Below are 20,678 nucleotides of genomic sequence, written 5' to 3'. Positions count from 1 at the left end.
AGAGACCTATATTTGGTCAATTTGCTATCTCAACAATTAACATTTATTACTCCTACAAATTTGCAGGAATTGACTTTTAAGCTAATCAAAATTTCATAATCTTCTTCGAAAGTGCAATGCTTCAATTTTGTCTTCATGATAAAACTTCAAGTCAAGAGGAATTTGTCACCTTGGGAAGTCACGTAGTTTTTGGTGAGGCTTATTGGGGAAGTTCTTTCAAGATTAATGGAGAATTTAATTATATTCCTACGTAGTATGAGTGGAATAAAGATGTGTTATTTCGGTATGAGAAGCTTTATATGCTTTATGTACTTATGATCGCGACAAGGATTTCATTCGAGCATTTTGTGAGGGTTAGTGCCCTACCACGAACACTCTTCACACTACCTTAAGAGAAGCTTTCCTATTATTATGGGATTTGCACAAATTGAGTGGTCTTACTATTCATGATTGGTTTTATGATGAAGTCATTTCATCTGCCAAATAATTGACTAGTGTTGGTGCTAAAGTGAGATTGCATCTCAAAAATTATGAATACTTATTTGTTGCCTTTTATCATTTACATGAAAGAAAATATGGTCAAGACAAAGTCTATATTGACAATTGGATCAACTTTTGGTTTTGAGGTAAATTACATTATTAAAACCCCTAACTCGTAAAGCAAAGAAGTCAACTTGCCCAAAGGCCACGCACAACTGCACCACAATTATCAAGAAGTATGAAACTTGGACATTGACTAGAGCCAAGGTATATGATGAACTTGGCATTATAGAAAATTACAAGAATGACACTTATTTGGCTGCTTTCCTTTCTTGTTGGCTTTGTTTACTTGTTTTTTCTAAGTGCAAACTCTAGCATTTGACTAGAGACATTTAGGATCACTAGCTTTATGGCTACTAGCGCTATAGGTGTTAACCTTACCATTCTAGTGCTTGCTAAAATCCATTAAGGGCTTAACAAAATTGCTCTTTTTATTCAAATTGATTTTTTGGACGCATGTTTTCCTGTTCACTATGTTTATGGATGGTTGGGTCATTATTTTGAAACTCATTTCTTAACTTCGTAAAAGTTAATTAGACCCATGATGATGAAGTTCTTTAGAGAAAGTGGGGTCAAATATTTTAGTGAATAAGACGCGCATAAATTGATTCACAGAAAATTGGTGTAGGATGCTAATATATTTTCCAAAAAACAAGATGAGATTATCATCGATAGTAGACCACTGATCCTTCGCATCATGACTACTTAGTGTTCGTTCTAGCTACTTGCATGTTCAATGTTTCAACACCATCATTGTAGAGCCTTACAATCCTCATCGATTTGGAAAAGAATTTGGCTTTTACCAAAGTGTCCTTAGGATTCTTGAGATTGATATTTGGCAAATTTGCATGTTTTCCAATACTCAATCAAAGTTAATTTCTCCGATTTGTTGAATAAATATTAATGATCATGCCACTGCAAGCTATATGGATTAGTGGTTCCAAGTTCATGATTCTTACCTTGAACATTGAATTGAAGCTTTGATTTCTAGTACCTATCAAACACCATCTAAATGATTAAGACAATAACAGGAAAGGCCTTCCAAAATTGAACAAGACAAGAATAAAATGCTTGCTGCAACAAATTTCTATAGTAGAGAAGAACATAAGGAACCTTAAAAAACACACAATCTTCGATTGTTTTATCTTGCTAGTGCGAAATAAGGAACTCTTGAAAAAATTTTTGTGCACAAGGGTGTAATAGCTATTGAAGGCTATAGTAGTGAAACTGATTGTGAGAGACATTGGAAGCGAGCCACCAAAGAAACAAAAAGTATGGTACCCTTCTTGTCTTACATTTCTTGAGGACATTCACATACTTAATTGTTCTCTACTTCTAGAAACTTTTGATGATCTGGTAACTATATCATGAATTTTTTATAATTTTTTTATTTTCTATTTTATGGAAATAATTTTCATTTTTTTAGCTTCAAAGTCAAAACCTAGCCAAAGAGGTTATTAATGAGGGAGTTCTTACTACTAATAAAGCTTCAGTTTCTAATCCCCATGGATTTAACAAGTTTGCATCTAAGATAGGAAACCGTGTTACTTGAAAGATTTTGGACACAACCTCAAATCAAGAAAATACTTTTCATCATGTAATTGCTATAAAAATTGGTGATGCTTTTAAAAGTGCAACCAATAGGGGCGAACGTACATTTAATATAGTGGTGTCACATGACACCACTTATTCATTGAAAATGTCAAAAATTTGTACTTGTTATACTACTTATGCTAGACTTTTATGTAGTTAATGACGCTAATGAACTTATTAATTTTTTTTTTTTGCAATTTTGTAAGGAGTGGGGTCAAAAACTCCAAGTCAAAGTAGATTTATCAAAAAATAATTTATATACTAATATTTAAATACTACATGGGAAGACAAAAAAACTTCCTTCTATATTTTAAGATTTTATTAAAAACATCTAAACCTAAACTATTCTCCCTTTCAAAAAATTCAAGTTCTACTCTTGAGACTCGTAGTGATGCTTCCTCTTCTAGGTCATTGGTTATATTTTTCACTATTTCAAAACAACTCATTTAGGTTTTAATTGTAAGTAATTTTCAAAATTAAGTTTTTAAATACTTCATGTCAAAATATTTTTGATTAATTTGATAGTTTGTGTTTATAATTATAATCTAGCTAATAGAAAATAGTATTGCATATCAAATAATATCTTGAAATTATCAGTCTTATTTTATTTATTTTGTAGATATATTGTTTGATTTTTTATTTTTGTATTTAACTTTATCTGGTTTGTAGATGCTTGTATTTAGTTTTGATCAATGAATAGAAAATTGTTATATTGTTAGTTGTTGAACTTGATAATTTGTTATGTAAGGTCATATTTTATTTAATAATAATATTTTAGTTTGTGCTAATGAGTAGTAATTTTTAATAATTTTTTTATAATTTTGGTAAATAAGCCATGAAAAGATACTTTAAAAGAAAAGAAATTGTCTCACAAGACTCATATCTCCGACAACAACGACAAAATTCTACTAATGATGGTACTCAACAATATTCTAAGCAAAATAGTGTTGAATTTGATTTAAATACTCTCCCGACAGATCTTAGAATGAGGAAAAATAATTTTTTAGTATCATCTTAATGATCAAGATGAAATTAGAAGAACAAATTTGCAGAAAGGGCCATGTAAACCTCGTGACTGTAAAGTTTCCTCTAAGAATTATTTTGTGGGATTCCTTGTCGATTTAATTCTTCTTGGTTGAATGACTATGGTAGTTGGTCAGAGTATAGTATACAAAAAGATGCTGCATTTTCCTTGTGTTGTTATTTATTTAAAAATGAAATCAAAAAGAAAGGGGAAGGTGATTCTTTTGTAACTGAACGTTTCATAGGTTGGAATAAGAAAGAAAAATTGGATACTCATGTTAGCAATTGCAATAGTGCATATAATAAAGCTTTATAGAAATGCCAAGACTTGATGAAGTAGGAACATTGATGTAGCACTTTGTAGGCAAATGAAACAAGTTAAAAGAGATTATAGAACTCACTTGATTACATTTATGGATTGCATTAGGTTTCTCTTATACCAAGGGCTAGCTTTTCAAAGACATGATGAATATGAAAACTCAAAGAATAGAAGGAATTTTCTTGAGCTTTTGCAATTTTTAGCTAATCATAATGATAAAGTAAGCAAGGTTGTCTTGGAACGTTCTCAAAAAAATCTCAAATTGGTGTCCCTTAAAATTAAGAAAGATATTTTGAATGTAGCTTCAAGTGAGATCAAATTATCAATCATTAAAGATCTTGGAAATGAATTGTTTAGGGTATTAGTTGATGAGGCTTGAGATGTATCGAGTAAAGAACAAATGGCTGTTGTCTTAAATTATGTTGATAAAAAAGGCTTGGTAATGGAATGATTTCTTAGTATTGCTCATGTTACGGATACAAGTGCTACATCATTTAAAGCAACAATTGAAGCAATGTATTCTAAGTGTTGGCTTAGCTTGTCAAGACTTTGTGGACAAGGCTTTGATGGAGTTAGTAATATGCAAGGTGAATTCAATGGCTTGAAAACTTTAATTATGAGAGAAAATGAATCAGTTTAGTATATTCATTGCTTTGTTCATGAACTTCAATTAGCATTTGTAGCTGATGTAGAAAAAAAAATGTTGGCATTGCTTCAAGCAGAGAGATATTTTTAATATGGTTGGTAATTTGACCAATGTTGTTGGAACTTCTTGCAAGCGGAGAGATATTTTGAGAGAGCAACAAGCGTCACAGATTAAAGAGGCATTAGATAAAGATGAGCTTCAAAATGGGCAAGGTCTAAATCAAGAAACAAGTCTTAAAAGGAAAGTGATACACGTTGGGCTTCCCACTATGGGACACTATTAAACTTGATTGTTATGTTTTCTTTTGCAGTTGAAGTACTTGAGTTCATTGAATAAGATGGAAAAAAGACAAAGCAAAAAATCGAGGCACATGTTCTTCTTGTTTTTCTACAGTTATTTGAATTTGCCTTTACACTGCACTTGATGAAAAATGTTTTGGAGATCATTAATGAGCTATCTTTGACTTTGTAAAGAAAAGATCAAGACATTATAAATGCTATGACACTTGTTAAAGTGTTTAAGCAATGCTTACAAATGATGAAAAGTGAACGATGGGAATCTCTATTAAGTGAAGCTTTTTCATTTTGTAATAAACAAGACATAGTGATTCTAAAAATGAATACCACATTTGTGCTTCGAGGAAGGTCAAGACGCGAAGCTCCAAAAGTATCAAATTTTCATCATTATCATTTTGGGTAAAATACTCTCATCCCCTTAAGTTTTGATCGAAATTACACGGAGGTCCATTAGTTTTCAAAAAAATAACTCCAACCTAAAAAATTATTTTCCACTGATACGTAGGTCCAGTCGTTAGTAAATTGTTAGTGTTTCCATTAATTTGATGATGTGGCAATGGTAAAAAGATAATTTTACCCTTGATTAATTTTTAAATTACTATTATATAATTTTATCAATTTTTTATTAATTTTTTTATAAATGAAAAAGAAACTCCTAGATTAGGAGCTTCATCGAGACTCCTTTTGGGGAACTCGATATGGGGCTCCCCTCCTTTGGGAGCATCGGCTAGTACTCCCTTTTCTTATGGAGTTGGTGAGCACCAAACGGTGCTCCTTATTTGTTTAATTTTCTTAAAAAATATAATAATAATTTTTTAAATTAATAAAGAAAAAAAAGAACATTTTAGTCTTTTCATAATCTTAGTTAATGGTATCTGCATTTTTGAGGCAGAGTGTCCATTTTGAAAACTAATGGATCTACTTGAAATTTTGACTAAACCTTAAGAGGTGGGGGTATTTTACCCTATCAATTTTGATGTAATGAATGAAGTTTTAGATTTGCAACTTAATCGTTTCATTGAATTAAACATAGAGCTACTTCAGTGTATTGCATGCTTAAATCCTAGCAATTAATTTTCTGCCTTCACAAAGAAAGATTGATTCATATGACTCAATTGTATACTTTTGATTTTTTAGCAGTGGATTTAGTGACACTTGTAAATCGACTTGAAAATTATATTGTAGACTTTTGTTTAGATGAGGAATTTGTTGAACTCAATGAAATTGGTGATCTTACAAGGAAGATGGTTAAGACAGTTAGAAACACTGTGAATCCTTTGGTTTATTTGCTAGTACAACTTACATTGGTCTTACCAATTGGAACAATGTCAGTTGAAAAAGCTTTTTTAATATTGAAATTTATAAAGCATACGCTACGCAATCGAAGAAGTGACGAGTGGATGAATGATTGCTTGGTGACATATATTGAAAAAAATGTATTTGATAATGTTTCTACTAATGTTATCATGCACCGTTTTCAAAATATGAAAAATCATCGTGGACAATTATAGTTATATTAGATATTTTTACTTCAAAGTATTAAATGAATGTACTGAATTTACATTTTCTTTAATTTAATGTTAAAACTTCTAGTTTATGGATTTTAATATATTTATATATTTTTTAATTATTATTATTTTAGTTATGACACCACTAAAAAAAGATTCCTAAATCCACCCCAAATGACCAAGTTATGCATCGAGGTTTGTTATCTTGCACCTTTAGAAATTTCTAAATTCAGTGTGGATAGGGTGATCTATGATTGTCATTCGAAGCTTGTCATGACCTTATGGGAAGGTATTCAATCAAGTTATTTTCTCTTATTGTGGAGGTTCAAAAGATTCTTGATGTAATAGGAGGCGTCAAGACTATTGACTCATATTCATTGAGAAACATAGTCCAAGAATACTTTGGACAAGTTCACAAATTCATTGACCTTGAATCCTTTTTTTCTTCTAGTAAGTTTGCAAAAAATCAAACTGAGAAGCTTCAAGAACTTGTAATTTGTCTTAAAGATTAGGAGTTACTTAAGCACAAAGTTGTTAGGCATGCTAATGATTTGCAATCTGAGTTGATAGATCTTGAAGAGGAATTGAATGCTTTATGTTGCAAAAAGAATAGGGTTGAATATTCTCTTAAAAAAAAAGAAGAAATAAAGGAAAGCTAATGTTTCCAAGATTAGTGAAAAGATAGCTTCCGTAAAGTCTTCTTTTATTTTAAGTGAAAGCGAAGCTAATTCCTTAAAATTGTTGCAAAGTATGTTGGAATCTTCTTGAGAAAAGCTAAAGAATTTCAAGTGGAAGCCTTGATATGATTGTTTTCTTAGTCATGTAGCTTTTGCTTTTTTTTTTTTTTTTGGTTTTAGAATCTCGACTTTTAACATTTTCTTTCACATTGTATTGCATTTCGAATTAGCAATAAAAATCAATCTTTCCTATTGCTTTTTTGTACTTGTGAAGAAATTTAAAAAGATAACCTTATGAAACCTTCAAGATACTTTGTGTTTTGAAAATTTTTTTGTCATTAACCGAACTTAAAAACAATTCAACTCGCAATTGTAATTTGTTTCATTTTCGATTTAATTGATTGAATCACATAACCCAAAAAGAAATACAAACTTGATTTATTCTTCAATTGTCCATCTTGGTAGCTTCATCATTGTAATGTAAGAGATTTTTTTTTTTGTGTTGATTGAACTTGGTAATGAGCTTAATCTAATCACATACCTCTTAATATGAATGATCAAGTCATAACATAGTTCAATTTTTTTTTGCTTAAGTCATCATTTTAAGGATTTTAACTTAGCAAACTTTTTTGTTTGTTTGCCTTTTTTTAGGATAGTTTAGGCTTTTACCGAGGAGTATCTGACTTTTAAGCATAGTAGCTCTTTAAGAATTTTGCCATTGACTAGGCCAACCCTTTCTCCATCTTGATCAACAATCTTGTGTGCGAAATTAGCGTAAACTTCTTAAACAACATATGGTCCATCCCATTTAGAAAGGAAATTGCTACCCATATGATGTGCAATGTTATGGGTTTTCTCACTACAAGAACTAGGTTTCTCACTTGGAATGATTATGGCTTAACTTTCTTGTTAAAAGCTTTGGACAATCGACCTTGATAACATTCCAAGAGTTGTTGTGCTTCCAACCTTTTTTCATCTAAAGCTTCAAGTTCTTTAAGGCGTAAAAGAACATTATCTTCATTTGAAAGACCTTCTTGAGTGGCAATTCTTAATGATGGAATTTGACACTCTAGTAGGAGAACAACTTCTACACCATAAACAAATCAGTATAGAGTGGCTTAAGTAGGTGTGCAAAATGTTGGTCTATAAGCCCATGAAGTTTCCTTTATTCTTTCTGGCCAATCTTTCTTTTTGTGATAATAACTTTCTTTGTGTGATTATGTTGCTTGAAATTAAATTGTCCACATAACTCATCTATCGTGAACCATTTTCCATTATCTGTTATGATGTAATGTGGCACACCATAACGATAAATGATGTTTGTTCTACTGAAGGTAAAAACGGTCTTTTTCTTCACTTCTCGATAAAATGTTACCTCTACCTACTTTGAAAAGTAATATGTGGTTGCAAGTATGTAGAGATGCCCTATTGAACTTTTGTTAGCTTTACCTTGATTTTGAATGATAAAATTGATTGATCTAAATATACTTTCTAAATGTTGGAAAATATTTTTATTTTTGAAAAAAATCCTCAAGAGTTTTGGAGTTGATTTTATAAACAAAAGTGTTTTACTCCAAACTCAAACTTAAACTATTAGCCTAAGGAATCAACCTTTCAAGAATGAAGAATTGATTCAAATCAAATAGAAAGCAAAATTTCTTATTTTGTACAAGAAGAATTAACACTTGAGAAAAGTAGAATCAATTCCAAAAGTTACAAAAAACTGACAAAGAAAAAGTTCATACACGATGAAGAAATCTCTCTTAAAGCCAAAGTCAACTCCAAGGTAAGAAGTCAACATGCTAATTCTAAAGATCAAAGAATTGACTTTTAAAAAAAAATCAATTCTTGAAGCAATAAAGACAAAATTCAGAAACTTGGAAAACCAAGGAGTAAAGACATATGGATAAGGCCAAGAAATCAACATGCTGATTTCAAAGATCAAAGATTCAACTTTTGGAAAAGGAGAATCGATTTTTGGAGCACTAAGAACAAAATTCAAGAAACTTGGAGATCAAGAAAAAGGAATCACATATGAATAAGATTAGAGCAACAAAGTTCAAATTTGAAATTCAAATTGGCACCAAACTATAGGAAAAATTGACACCTTGGGAAGGAACAATCGATTTTTCGAAATAGAAGGTGTAACTTTCGAGGATGAATTGAAGAATCGACACTTCAATGATAAAGCATCGATTCTGTCTAGCTCTAGATTGAAGAAAGAATCGACACAAGAAATGGAAAAATCGCTTCTTTAAATATGATAGAAAAGATTCAATTGGCCTACAACGTTTATAATTTGATCCAAATTCACCTCAACAAGTAAATTCCTTTAAAGCTTGTAAATACCCCAAAAAAGGACACTTGAAGGTGAGAGAAGAAGAGTAGAAAAGAAGAGAAAAATCCATCTTTTAAAAAAAGATGCTGAAATAAGAGAAAAACTCTAATATCATTTGTTTAGACAAAGAGTGCATAGAAAACTTAGAAAGATCATTCCTTTCCTCACCTTTGAAATTTTATAAGAAGAGATATTCTTTCATTAGTTCATATATCTAAAAAAGTTCTTATTTTTTTTTTTCTAAATAGCTTGTAAGCCTTGTTAAAGGTCAAAAGCTAAAATCTTTGTAATCCACTGTTGTTATTGGTTATACCTTTCAGTAAATGGTAGTGTAAAGGTTACAACTCCTTGAAAAGGTTGTGCTGAAGGTTATACCTCATTGAAAAGGTAGTGCTAAAGGTTATACTTCCTTGAAAAAGTAGTAAAGGTTATAGCTCTGTTGGAAAAAGTAGAATAGGTTATACCTCTTCTGAAAAATGTAGTATTGGTTATACCTTTAGGCAAAAGGTAATGAGTGATAATTTTATTTTATAGAATTATTTTATTCTAATTTTGTTATTAAATATTAGCTAAGTTCTCAATTTTCAATTATAATTTATTTATTTTTAGTTGCTTTATAATTAGTTTATTTTTAAGTGATTTATTATAATTTTATGTTATTCTTTTTAATTTGGTTATTGTTTATTAGTTTTTATATTTTTTGTAGGAACTAAAAGAAATTGGGCTTAATTTTGGAAAGTGAAATGTTGAAAGACTCGAAAGTTTGCTTGTATATGTTTCGGTGTTTTGGCTATAACTTGAGCTACAAAACTTCAAATGATGCAATTCTTCAACCATTGGAAAGCTAAGAGATATAGATACAACTTTCATGGGGAATACTTTACCCAGTTCTGCTTTGAAGATAGAGAAAATTGCCTTGGAAAATGACTAGATGTATTATGCCGGGAATGGAAATTTGTAAGGATTGATAATTGATTTTTTGGATTTCTGATTACACTTTTAAGCCCAATTAAACCCTAGGTCAACTTAAGAAACTTTAGGTTAAGTTTATTAGTATAAATAGGATAGTTTGAGGAACATTAAGGAAAAAAACTTTTGGGAGATTCAAGAAGCTAGGAGTTGAGGCTGAAACTTGGAGATCAAGGCGGCAAATATTGTTTTGTTTTCTTCCTTATCTTTTATTTTTCTTGTTACTCTCAATGGTTGAATTTATTATAATGTTATTTGTTTTTACAATCATGAGTAGCTAATTTTCTTTTTCTAGGATTACAATTGAACTCACATGTAATCTAAGTTTTTAATCTATTTCTTACTTATTTTCAATGGGATTTGAATTGTTTATTCCAATTTGTTCTTAATGATTTTAATTGCTTGATCACCAATTAAGTTGATTTAGGAACCGAAACAAACTTGGGAAAGAGAGTTCACTGTAGACTAAAATTGGGATAGCATATGATCATATTAATTAATTTGCGTATAGGATAGGGATATACCTATAAGCCATATGTAGCCAGATTAGAGCCTGAACTTAACTAATCTGTTTTGACTTCAATTCACATAGGATATAGTGTTTTGGTTAACATAGATATTTTTATAAGATGAGTTAGGAGACCCTTATAAATAATTTAAGACTATAGGTTGACAATTCAACCCATTGAAATAAGTTAAGGAAGATAGGTAAGATTTAGATGAAGTGTGAGGGATATTGTAATCTTAGGCTTGTTTGATTTTATATTTTCTTAAGTTATTATTATTTTGATTTTTCTTGTTGGTTAAAATTTTAGTTAATTAGTTTTAGTTAATCAATTAGTTTGGAGTGTTTGGATAAGATTAATTTGTTCTAATTTTAGTACTTAGTAAAATTGTAGATCAATTCCTTGTGGGATCGATACTCAGCTTGCTTATATACTATCCATTCAATACGTATACTTGCGTAGTAGAATTTTAACTGACAAGTTTTTAGCGCCGTTGCCAAGGAATTGTTTCTAGAATTTTTATTAATACTAATACCAAGCAATTTAGTCTTACTTCAAATTTTATTTTTTCCTGTTTTAATATTAGATTTTGTTTGTTTCTAGATATCTTTGGTCATTTTATGCAAAGAAGAAACAATTTGAATCTCGTTCCTTTTGATCTGGAGATAGAAAGAACTTTCAGAAGACGTGAAAGGGAAAATTTACAAGTTGCAGCTTTAAATAAGACTATGGCTGAGGATAACAATAACAATGGTAACAATGCCATTAATTTAGGTCCCGAAGCAAATAGAGCACTGCGGGATTATGCTATTCCTCTTTTCCAAGGTTTGCACCAAAGCATTAGGAGACCTTTCATTAATGCAAATAATTTTGTAATAAAACCAGCTTACATTAAGATGATTCAGTCCAGTTTAGTGGGTTACCCAGTGATGATCCTTATTCTCATTTGATAAATTTCTTAGAGATTTACGATACCTTTAAATACAATGGAGTAACTGATGATGCTATTAGATTGAGATTGTTTCCGTTTTCCATGAGCGATAAAGCAAAAAGCTGGCTTAATTCATTGCCTAATGGGTCGATCACTACATGGGAGAATTTGGCTCAAAAATTTCTTGCAAAGTTCTTCTTGCCTGCAAAGACTGCAAAGATGAGGAATGATATCACTTCATTCACACAATTTGATGGTGAGTCCTTATATGAAGCTTGGGAGAGGTTTAAAGAACTACTGCGAAGATGTCCACATCATGGGATTCCTGATTGGTTGCAAGTTCAGACATTGTACAATGGGTTGGTTGGGTCAATAAAAACTACAATTGATATTGTTGCTAGTGGGGCATTAATGAGTAAGAATGCTGCAGATGCTTATAATTTGTTGGAAAAGATGGCTTCAAATAATTATCAATGGCCTTAAAAAAGGTCGGGTCCGAGAAAAGCTGTTAGAGCATATGAAATTGAAGTACTTGGCAACTTAATTGCTCAAGTAGCCGCACAAGTAGCTGCACTGTCCAAGAAGTTTGACACACTGAGAGTTTATGCAGTTCAAAATTCACTTGTAGTTTGTGAGATGTGTGGAGATGGCCATTCAAATGATCAATGTCCATACAATTCTGAATTAATCCAGTTTGTGGGGAACTTCAATAGACAGTAAAATAACCCATACTCTAATACTTATAATCTTGGTTGGAGAAACCACCCCAACTTTTCATGGAACAACAATGTTAGGCCTTCCAATCCAAAACCCATCATACCTCTTAGTTTTCAACAACAAGCTAGACCACAAATTCTTGAAAAGAAGTCCTAATTAGAAGAACTTCTCTTGCAATATATATCCAAGACTGATGCTTTAATTCAAAGTCAAGGAGCCTCCTTGAGAAATCTTGAGACCCAAGTGGGACAGCTTACAAATGCCATCAACAATAGACCTCAAGGTTCCTTACCCAATGACACGCAAATCAATCCTAAAGGTAAGGAACAATGCCAAGCAATCACTTTAAGGAGTGGAAAAGAGATTGAAAGGGTGAATGAAAAAGCAATTAAACTTGAGAATTTAGACGTTGATAAGGAAGGAATGTGTGAGAAAGAGAGTGAAGTCAAACAGAAAGAAGATGTCAAGGCTGAAAATCAAGGAACTTCTCAAGTCATCCATCCTCCACCACCATTTCCCCAAAGGCTCCAAAAGCAAAAGCTTGAAAAGCAATTTCAGAAGTTCCTCAATGTCTTCAAGAAATTACACATAAATATTCCTTTTGCTGAAGCTTTGGAACAAATGCCCAGTTATGTCAAGTTCTTAAATGACATCCTCTCCAAAAAGAAAAAGCTAGGTGGGTTTGAAATTGTCTCCTTTACGAAAGAGTGTAGTGCAATTTTTGAAAATAAACTGCCACCAAAACTCAAAGATCTAGGTAGTTTCATAATCCCTTTCACTATTGGTAATTTATTTTTTGCAAAATCTTTGAGTGATTTAGGTGCAAGTATCAATTTAATGCCTTGGTCAATTTTTGAGAAACTTGGTTTGGGAAAATGCAAACCCACTTCTGTTACTTTACAACTAGCTGATCATTCTTATTTGTATCCAAGGGGAATTATTGAAGATGTTCTTGTCAAGGTAGATAAATTTATTTTTCTAGTTGATTTTATAATTCTTGACATGGAAGAAGATAAGCAAATTCCAATCATCCTTGGGAGGCTATTCTTAGCAACTACTAGAGCTTTGATTGATGTTGAAAAAGGTAAGCTCACTTTGAGAGTTCAAGACCAACAAGTAACATTTAATATTTTCAAAGCTTTAAAACTGCCTGTAACATCTGAAGACTGATTTTCTGTGAGTGTGGTAAATAACTTTACACATGATGTTTTCTTAGAAGAAAATCCCAATGATCCTCTTGAAGCATGTTTAGTTGCTAATTTTGACAAGGGTGATGATGAATTTATCGAATATTTAAATTTGTTAAATGCTCACTCCAGATTTAGAACTAATCATCAATTTGAGTCTTTAAATATTTCAGCTTCTTTGATGCCAGCTTCTAAGCCTTCCATTGAGGAACCACCTATTTTGGAACTCAAACCTTTGCCTGCACACTTGAGGTATGCTTTTCTTGGAAAATGTTCTACTCTTCCAGTTATTATTTCTACTACTCTTACTAACATGCAAGAGGAAAAGTTATTGAGAACACTTAGAGAATTCAAGAAAGTAATAGGGTGGACCATAGTTGATATTAAGGGAATTAGCCCTTCTGTTTGCATGCACAAAATTCTCTTTGAATAAAATCACAAAACCACAATTGAACAGCAAAGAAGATTGAATCCCATCACGAAAGAAGTGGCCAAGAAAGAAATCATCAAGTAGTTGAACGTTGGAATAATTTATCTTATCTCTAATAGCTCATGGGTAAGTCCAGTTCAATGTGTTCCTAAGAAAAGAGGAATGACTGTGGTGGCCAATGACAATAATGAGCTCATTCCAACAAAAACTGTGACTTGATGGAGAGTGTGCATGGACTACCGCAAGCTCAACAAAGCTATAAGGAAAGATCACTTCCCTCTTCCATTCATTGATCAAATGTTGGATCACTTGGCTGGTAAGGAATATTATAGTTTTCTATATGGTTATTTTGGTTATAACCAAATTGCTATTGCCCTTGAAGATCAAGAAAAAACTACATTTACATGTCCTTATGGCACTTTTGCTTTTAGAAGAATGCCATTTGGATTATGTAATGCACCTGCCACCTTTCAGAGATGTATGATGGCCATATTCATAGATATGGTGGAAAAATGTTTGGTGGTATTTATGGATGATTTTTCTTTCTTGGGAAATAATTTTGATGATTGTCTTTTAAATCTTGCTAGGGTACTCAAGAGATGTGAAGAAACAAATTTGGTGCTCAATTGGGAGAAATGTCACTTCATGGTGCGAGAAGGTATTGTTCTTGGGCACAAGATCTCTAGTAGAAGCATTAAGGTAGATAAAGCAAAAATTGAAGCAATTGAGAAATTACCACCTTCAATAAATGTCAAAGGTATTAGAAGTTTTCTTGGCCATGCTGGTTTTTATAGAACATTTATTAAAGACTTTTCAAAAATTTCTAAACCACTTTGTAATTTTTTGGAAAAAGATGTGCCATTTAAGTTTGATAATAAATGTCTTGTTGCTTTGATGAATTAAAGAAAATATTAATATTTGCACCTATCATAATTAGTCCCGATTGGACTCTTCTTTCTGAACTAATGTGTGATACGAGTGATTATGCAGTGGGAGCTGTTTTGGGACAACAGAAGGATAAAATCTTCCATTCCATCTATCATGCTAGGAAGACTTTGACTGAGGCCTAGAAAAATTATACAACCACAGAAAATAAGCTCTTGGCTGTAGTGTTTGCTTTTTACAAATTTCACTTCTATCTCGTGAGGGCAAAAGTGATAGTGTACATTGACCATTCAGCTATCAAATATTTGATTACCAAAAAGGATGCTAAACCAAGATTTATAAGGTGGATTCTCTTGCTACAAAAGTTTGATCTAGAGATTCATGACAGAAAAGGAATAGAAGATCAAGTGACAGACCACCTCTCAAGATTGGAGATTGAAGATTAAGGTAAAGATTCAACTTTAATCAAGGAGACTTTTCCTGATGAAAAAATCCTTCAAATTGGTAAGAAATCACTTCCTTGGTATGTTGATTTTGTGAATTATCTGGTAAGCAATATTATTCCCCCTGATTTAAATGTTCATCAGAAAAATGAAATTTTTGCATGATGTTAAATTTTATTTTTGGGATGATCCTTACTTGTTCAAGCAGTGTAAAGACCAGATCTTTAGAAAATGTATCCTAGAGGAAGAAATTCAAAGTGTGCTTCATCATTGCCATTCTTCGGATTATGGAGGACACTTTTGAGGCACAAGGACTGTAGCTAAAGTCCTCCAATCAGGTTTGTATTGGCCTACATTATTTAAAGATGTTCACAATTTTTTTTTGCATTGTGACAAGTGCCAAACAGTGGGTAATATCTCAAGGCGACATGAGATGCCTCTCAACAACATCCTAGAGATAAAATTTTTTTATGTACGGGGTATTGACTTCATGGGTCCATTCATATCTTTATACAACAACAAATACATTTTGCTTGCTGTTGATTATATCTCCAAGTGGGTTGAAGCGACAGCCTTTCCTCATAATGATTCGAAGGAGGTGATGAATTTCATTAAGAAGAATATTTTCACTCGATTTGGCACTCTAAGGTCAATTATTAGTGATGAGGGGAGTCACTTTTGCAACAAGTTTTTTGATGCACTTTTGGCAAAATATAGAGTTAAACATAAGGTTGCAACTGCGTAGCATCTTTAAACTAGTGGCCAAGCGGAAGTATCAAATAGAGAAATCAAGAGGATTTTGGAGAAAACAGTGTGTCCCACAAGAAAATATTGGGCAAAAAGATTGGATGATGCAGTATGGGCATATCGGACTGCTTACAAGACCCCAATTTGTATGTCTCCATATAAGTTGATCTTTGGTAAAGCTTGTCACTTATCGGTGGAACTTGAACGTAATGCTTATTGGGCCGTGAAGAAGTTAAATTTTGATTTACAAGCAGGAAGTGAGCAAGGTTGTTACAATTAAAAGAACTTGATGAATTTTGCCTTTAAGCTTATGAGAATGCCAAACTTTACAAAGAGAAAACAAAGCAATGGCATGATAAGAATATAGTGGAAAGAAGCTTTGAGCTAGGACAATTAGTGTTGCTTTATAATTCTTGCTTGAAATTATTTTCAAGAAAGCTCAAATCAAGGTGGTCTGGTCCTTTCATTTTCAATGAAGTATTTCCACATGGAGCAATCGAAGTTAGAGGGACAGATGGTCAAAAATTTAAAGTCAATGGACAAAGATTGAAGCATTATTGGGAAGGCAAAATTTATCATCAAAATTCCTCAATTCACTTGCTTGACATGACCGAGAATCCAAGTTAGTCCAACCGAAGACTATAAATGAAGCATTTCTTGAGAGGCAACCCAAGTTCCTCAACTTTATTTATTTTCATCGTTATTTTATTTCATACATTTTTGTGTATTTCTTTTCGTCTAATTTTTTTATATTTTTTTTAGGTAATTCTTTAAAAAAATTCAAAAAAATAACAACTAAAAAAAAGAAAAAAAAGAAAAAAATTTCAAAAAAGAAAGTTAGAGCCGTGACCTTCAAATTGAAAGCTGCAGCCATGAAATATGCAAGCAATATGGTTGAAATAGAATGTTTCAATGTTGTGGCCCTCAAGGTGAGAGCCGCGACACTGAACAATGGAGTAAAAAAAACTGAATGGTTGAGTGCCACGACACTCAACCCTCATAGCCACGATGCTTAAACCTGAAGCGTAATGCTTCGAACGTTACAGTTGAGCGCAGCGACCCTCATTAAAAACCCTCTTATTTTTTTTCTTCTTATTCTTTCACTTTCTTCTTCTCCTGCCACCAAACACCTTCCCCCATTCCTCATTCCTTTTCAACTCTACTACCTTCTTCTTTCCTTTGCACTTAAAGTTTATGCATTTTATTTATGCTTGGATTTGTTTTCTATTTTCACTTAAAATCTTGCACTTATTGCACTCTCAAGGTAAGCACTCCTCCTTCCCTCCTTCAAATATTTAGTTTTCAATTATTTTGTACAGAGAGAGGATGAGGATGGTGTTAATAGTAAATTTTATAATTTTTTTCACATTGAATGAGTCCATTGTGCATGTTTGTTAATGGGTTTTCCTACTTCCTCATGATTTATGCTTAGAGTGTAGACAATTTTTATGATTAATGCTTACTTCTTGTTCCCCATCTAATGGATTCATGGATTTTTTTTTTAGTTGCTGTCAATATAATTGATAAATGCTTCGTTGATATGGGTAAATGATGGGTTTGTTTAATTTTTGATGTTTGGTTTAGCAAGTAGAAATAAATTCTGGAATTGTTGGTGCAACACATGCTATATTTGATAATTTTGGATGAGTACATTGTCATAGAATTCTTTTTATTTTTTATTTTATAATTAGATTGTGGCATTGTGACAATTATGATTATGAGAAGGCTGTCTTAATGTTGTGAGGCATAGAGAATATACGTTGCATCTTAAGAAGTGAGATTGTTAATTGAAATCTTGAATTTATATTGTTGAATTGGACAAGTACTAATTAAATTCGTGCTTGTAGATCTTTCATATTTTCATGCTTGTTCATGCAATACTACTTGCATATTTTTCCTCTGGATTTGTTTTGATAATTAAATTTTTTTGTATAGGAATGGCACCAAAACGATCCAAACCAAGCTCCAGTGGTGTTTTTGATAGATCGAAGTTCATCTATGTAAAAGCCTCTACGCGATATCATACGTCCTTGATCAATAAAGTGCCAATTCCCGAATGAGGGACAGATATCCCCATTCTGTCTTACAAGGACATTCATGACATGTTTAGCGACAGATATTGGCAGCGATTTAGTGACCAACTTGAAGCGGCAATGGTTCTTGTAGTTCGAGAGTTTTATGCGAATGTGGTTGAGCATGTTGATGGTGTGGCGTTTGTTCATGGAAAACAAGTCCCACTTCACAGCCAAGCTATCAATGCATTTTTTGGCACCCCCAATATTGAAAACGATGAATATGGGCAGTACTTAGGCAATCATTAGGATTGCAATGAGATTATATCAACACTGTGTGTTGAGGGAGCTCAATGGAAAACATCGTATGGTGAGCCAGTGTCATTCAAATGAAGTGTCATGAAAAAGGAGCTGAAAGTTTGGTTACACCTTGTAGCAGCACAGTTACTCCCTTCCACTCGTATCAGTGATGTCACGAGGGATCGTGCAGTGCTTATTTATGCCATTGTCACGCAAAAATCCATTGATGTTGGTAAGGTTATCTCTTATGCCATCTTACATACGGGCCACACTAAATGAAATGGTATCGATTTTCCCTTCTTGATCACTACATTATGTGCGAGAGCTGGTATGCATTGGAGCGATAAAGAGGAGTTGCAGTAACCAAAACTTCCCATCACCATGGGCATTCTTAAGAGATTAAAGGAATCTGCATCAAGTGCTGGTAGTTCTTCCCAAGTTGCTCCTCTACTTTCATAGGTAGCTCCCACACCTAGTGTTGCTCAATGGATAGAAGGCATTGATTGTCAATTAGACCGTCAGGAAAGGTAGAGTCGGGCGATTGAGTAGATGATGGAGCCTGTGCCGAGCACATTGGGATGGACATGTATACTTTTCCTTCGTTACCTACGGATTTTGACTCTGATGACGATTTTGGTGGTGACGATGCGGAGGACATGTAGACTACAGATTTAGAGTTAAGGGAGTATTCTTGTTCTTTTACTTTTATTTTCTTGTATCACATTGAGGACAATGTTTATTCCAAGTTTGGGGGAATGGTTTAAAATTGTGTTAGTTAATTTTTTTTTAGTTAGCTTTATTTTAAGATATGTCTCACATATTTATTTATGTGTTGCATGTTTTAATATGTTTAAAAAAAAATAGTTGCACCTCATTCATGATTGTCCCAATCCTAGGATGATATTTTAATTAATCTTTTGATTCTTAGCTTTTGGAAAACATATAGTTATGATTTAATTTTATGTGATATTCTTGTGATAGCTTTATTTTAGAATGTGACTTCCAATAATTTGAGCATTATACTCTTTTACTTAGAATTTTTGTGTGATTTAGAGAGATTTTATGGTGAAGAAAAAGTATAGTGAAGTCAAGAATTCTAGAATTTGTTTGATTCTCTCTCGAGGCGAAACTTAGATAACACTTAGGATAGGAAGTGATTTAGGCCATCTTTGGACCGTTTGAGCCTTTTTGAACCTACCTTGTTATATTTATCCTTAGTCACCCTTTTTTAGCCTAGTTTACCTTTTCTTTGTAATTACACAGTTATGTTAGCCTTGACCTATCTATTTAAATCTAGCAATTTGAACCTTTCACTCTTTAAGTATTTTAGTCTTTCTAAGGAATGGTTAGAGCTTAAAGATAAATTGAGGGAAAAAGGTGAAAAGAAAAGTGCTGGTTGTTAGCAAAATTACCCCTAGTTTATAATTGTCAAAAATAAGTTTGGGGGTTGAAAAAAAGAAAAAAAAAGAAAAGAAAAGAAATAAAGTGTGTTGTACAAAGGAAAGGTTACTTCAAGTTTGAGGGTGCTATTTAAAAAAAATTGAGCTCTTTATATGTTCTAGATTGATTAAGTGCTTACGGTGAATTTGAGCTTAAATATATCTTTTATCATACCTTGATCCTAGCCTTACATTACAAGCTTGATAAAGACCTATTGATCCTTGAATAAGTGTTAATCTATATTAGTGGCGAGAGAGATGAAAAGCAAACTTATGGGATCCTAGTACTAATCTATGCTTAGATTTGGCATAAAACTAATCCGAATTGCATGATATTCTTTGTAAAAGAGCATTCACACACACACGAAAGTCCATTCGAAAAGTAAGGTCTCATTTGAATTGATGCATGAATTTAAGGATTAGCTGCATGAATTTAAGGATTAGCTGCATGTTACCTTAAGTTGGAATTTGAGTTAATTTCTGAGGAAAAATTGAAAAATCATGATTTGGTACTTATATATCTTGTTCAAGGATTTTTTTTATGTTCAGTTTTCTTTTTGTGATTTTTTTTTGCTCGAAGACTAGCAAAGTCTTCTGTTTTGGGGTGTGGTAATTTTATTTTATAGAATTATTTTATTCTAATTTTGTTATTAAATATTAGTTAAGTTCTTAATTTTCAATTATAATTTATTTATTTTTAGTTATTTTTATAATTAGTTTATTTTTAAGTGAGTTATTTTAATTTTATGTTATTCTTTTTAATTTGGTTATCATTTATTAGTTTTTATATTTTTTGTAAGAACTAAAAGAAATTGGGTTTAATTTTGAAAAGTGAGATGTTGAAAGACCCGAAAGTCTGCTTGCATATGCTTTGGTGTTTTGGCTATAACTTGAGTCACATAACTCTAAATGATGTGATTCTTGGACCATTGGAAAGCTAAGAGACAGAGCTATAACTTTAATGAAGATCACTTTACCAATTCTGCGTCGAAGATAGAGAAAATTGGCTTGGAAAATGACTAGACATACTATATCGAGAATAGAAATTTGTAAAGATTGACAATTGATTTTTGGGCCTCTGATTACACTTTTAAGCCCAATTAAACCCTAGGTCAACTTATGGAACTTTAGGTTAAGTTTATTAGTATAAATAGGATAGTTTGAAGAACATT

General features: G+C 32.2%; 1 protein-coding gene, 1 non-coding gene and 1 pseudogene across 2 annotated transcripts; 2 read left to right on the top strand and 1 right to left on the bottom strand.

The window, feature by feature from the left end:
- Window positions 1–3,569: 3,569 nt before the first annotated feature.
- Window positions 3,570–4,820, top strand: LOC148762033 (uncharacterized; annotated as a pseudogene).
- A 6,742-nt stretch (window positions 4,821–11,562) lies between these two features.
- LOC148762032 (small nucleolar RNA R71) lies at window positions 11,563–11,669 on the bottom strand. Its single transcript, XR_016027277.1, has one exon. It is a non-coding gene; the product is annotated as a small nucleolar RNA R71 (small nucleolar RNA).
- A 1,396-nt stretch (window positions 11,670–13,065) lies between these two features.
- Window positions 13,066–18,076, top strand: LOC108662417 (uncharacterized). Its single transcript, XM_088807630.1, has 6 exons — window positions 13,066–13,147; window positions 13,424–13,678; window positions 13,831–13,848; window positions 16,063–16,320; window positions 17,691–17,755; window positions 17,846–18,076. Exons 1-6 carry the CDS (start codon window positions 13,066–13,068, stop codon window positions 18,074–18,076), a joined length of 909 nt encoding a protein of 302 aa, XP_088663756.1.
- The last annotated feature ends 2,602 nt before the right edge of the window (window positions 18,077–20,678 follow it).

The sequence above is a fragment of the Theobroma cacao genome, chromosome 6, assembly GCF_053813885.1.
Source record: "Theobroma cacao isolate CCN51 chromosome 6, ASM5381388v1, whole genome shotgun sequence".
Classification (NCBI taxonomy): Eukaryota; Viridiplantae; Streptophyta; class Magnoliopsida; order Malvales; family Malvaceae; genus Theobroma; species Theobroma cacao.
This window is presented reverse-complemented; position numbering and strand designations above follow the sequence as displayed.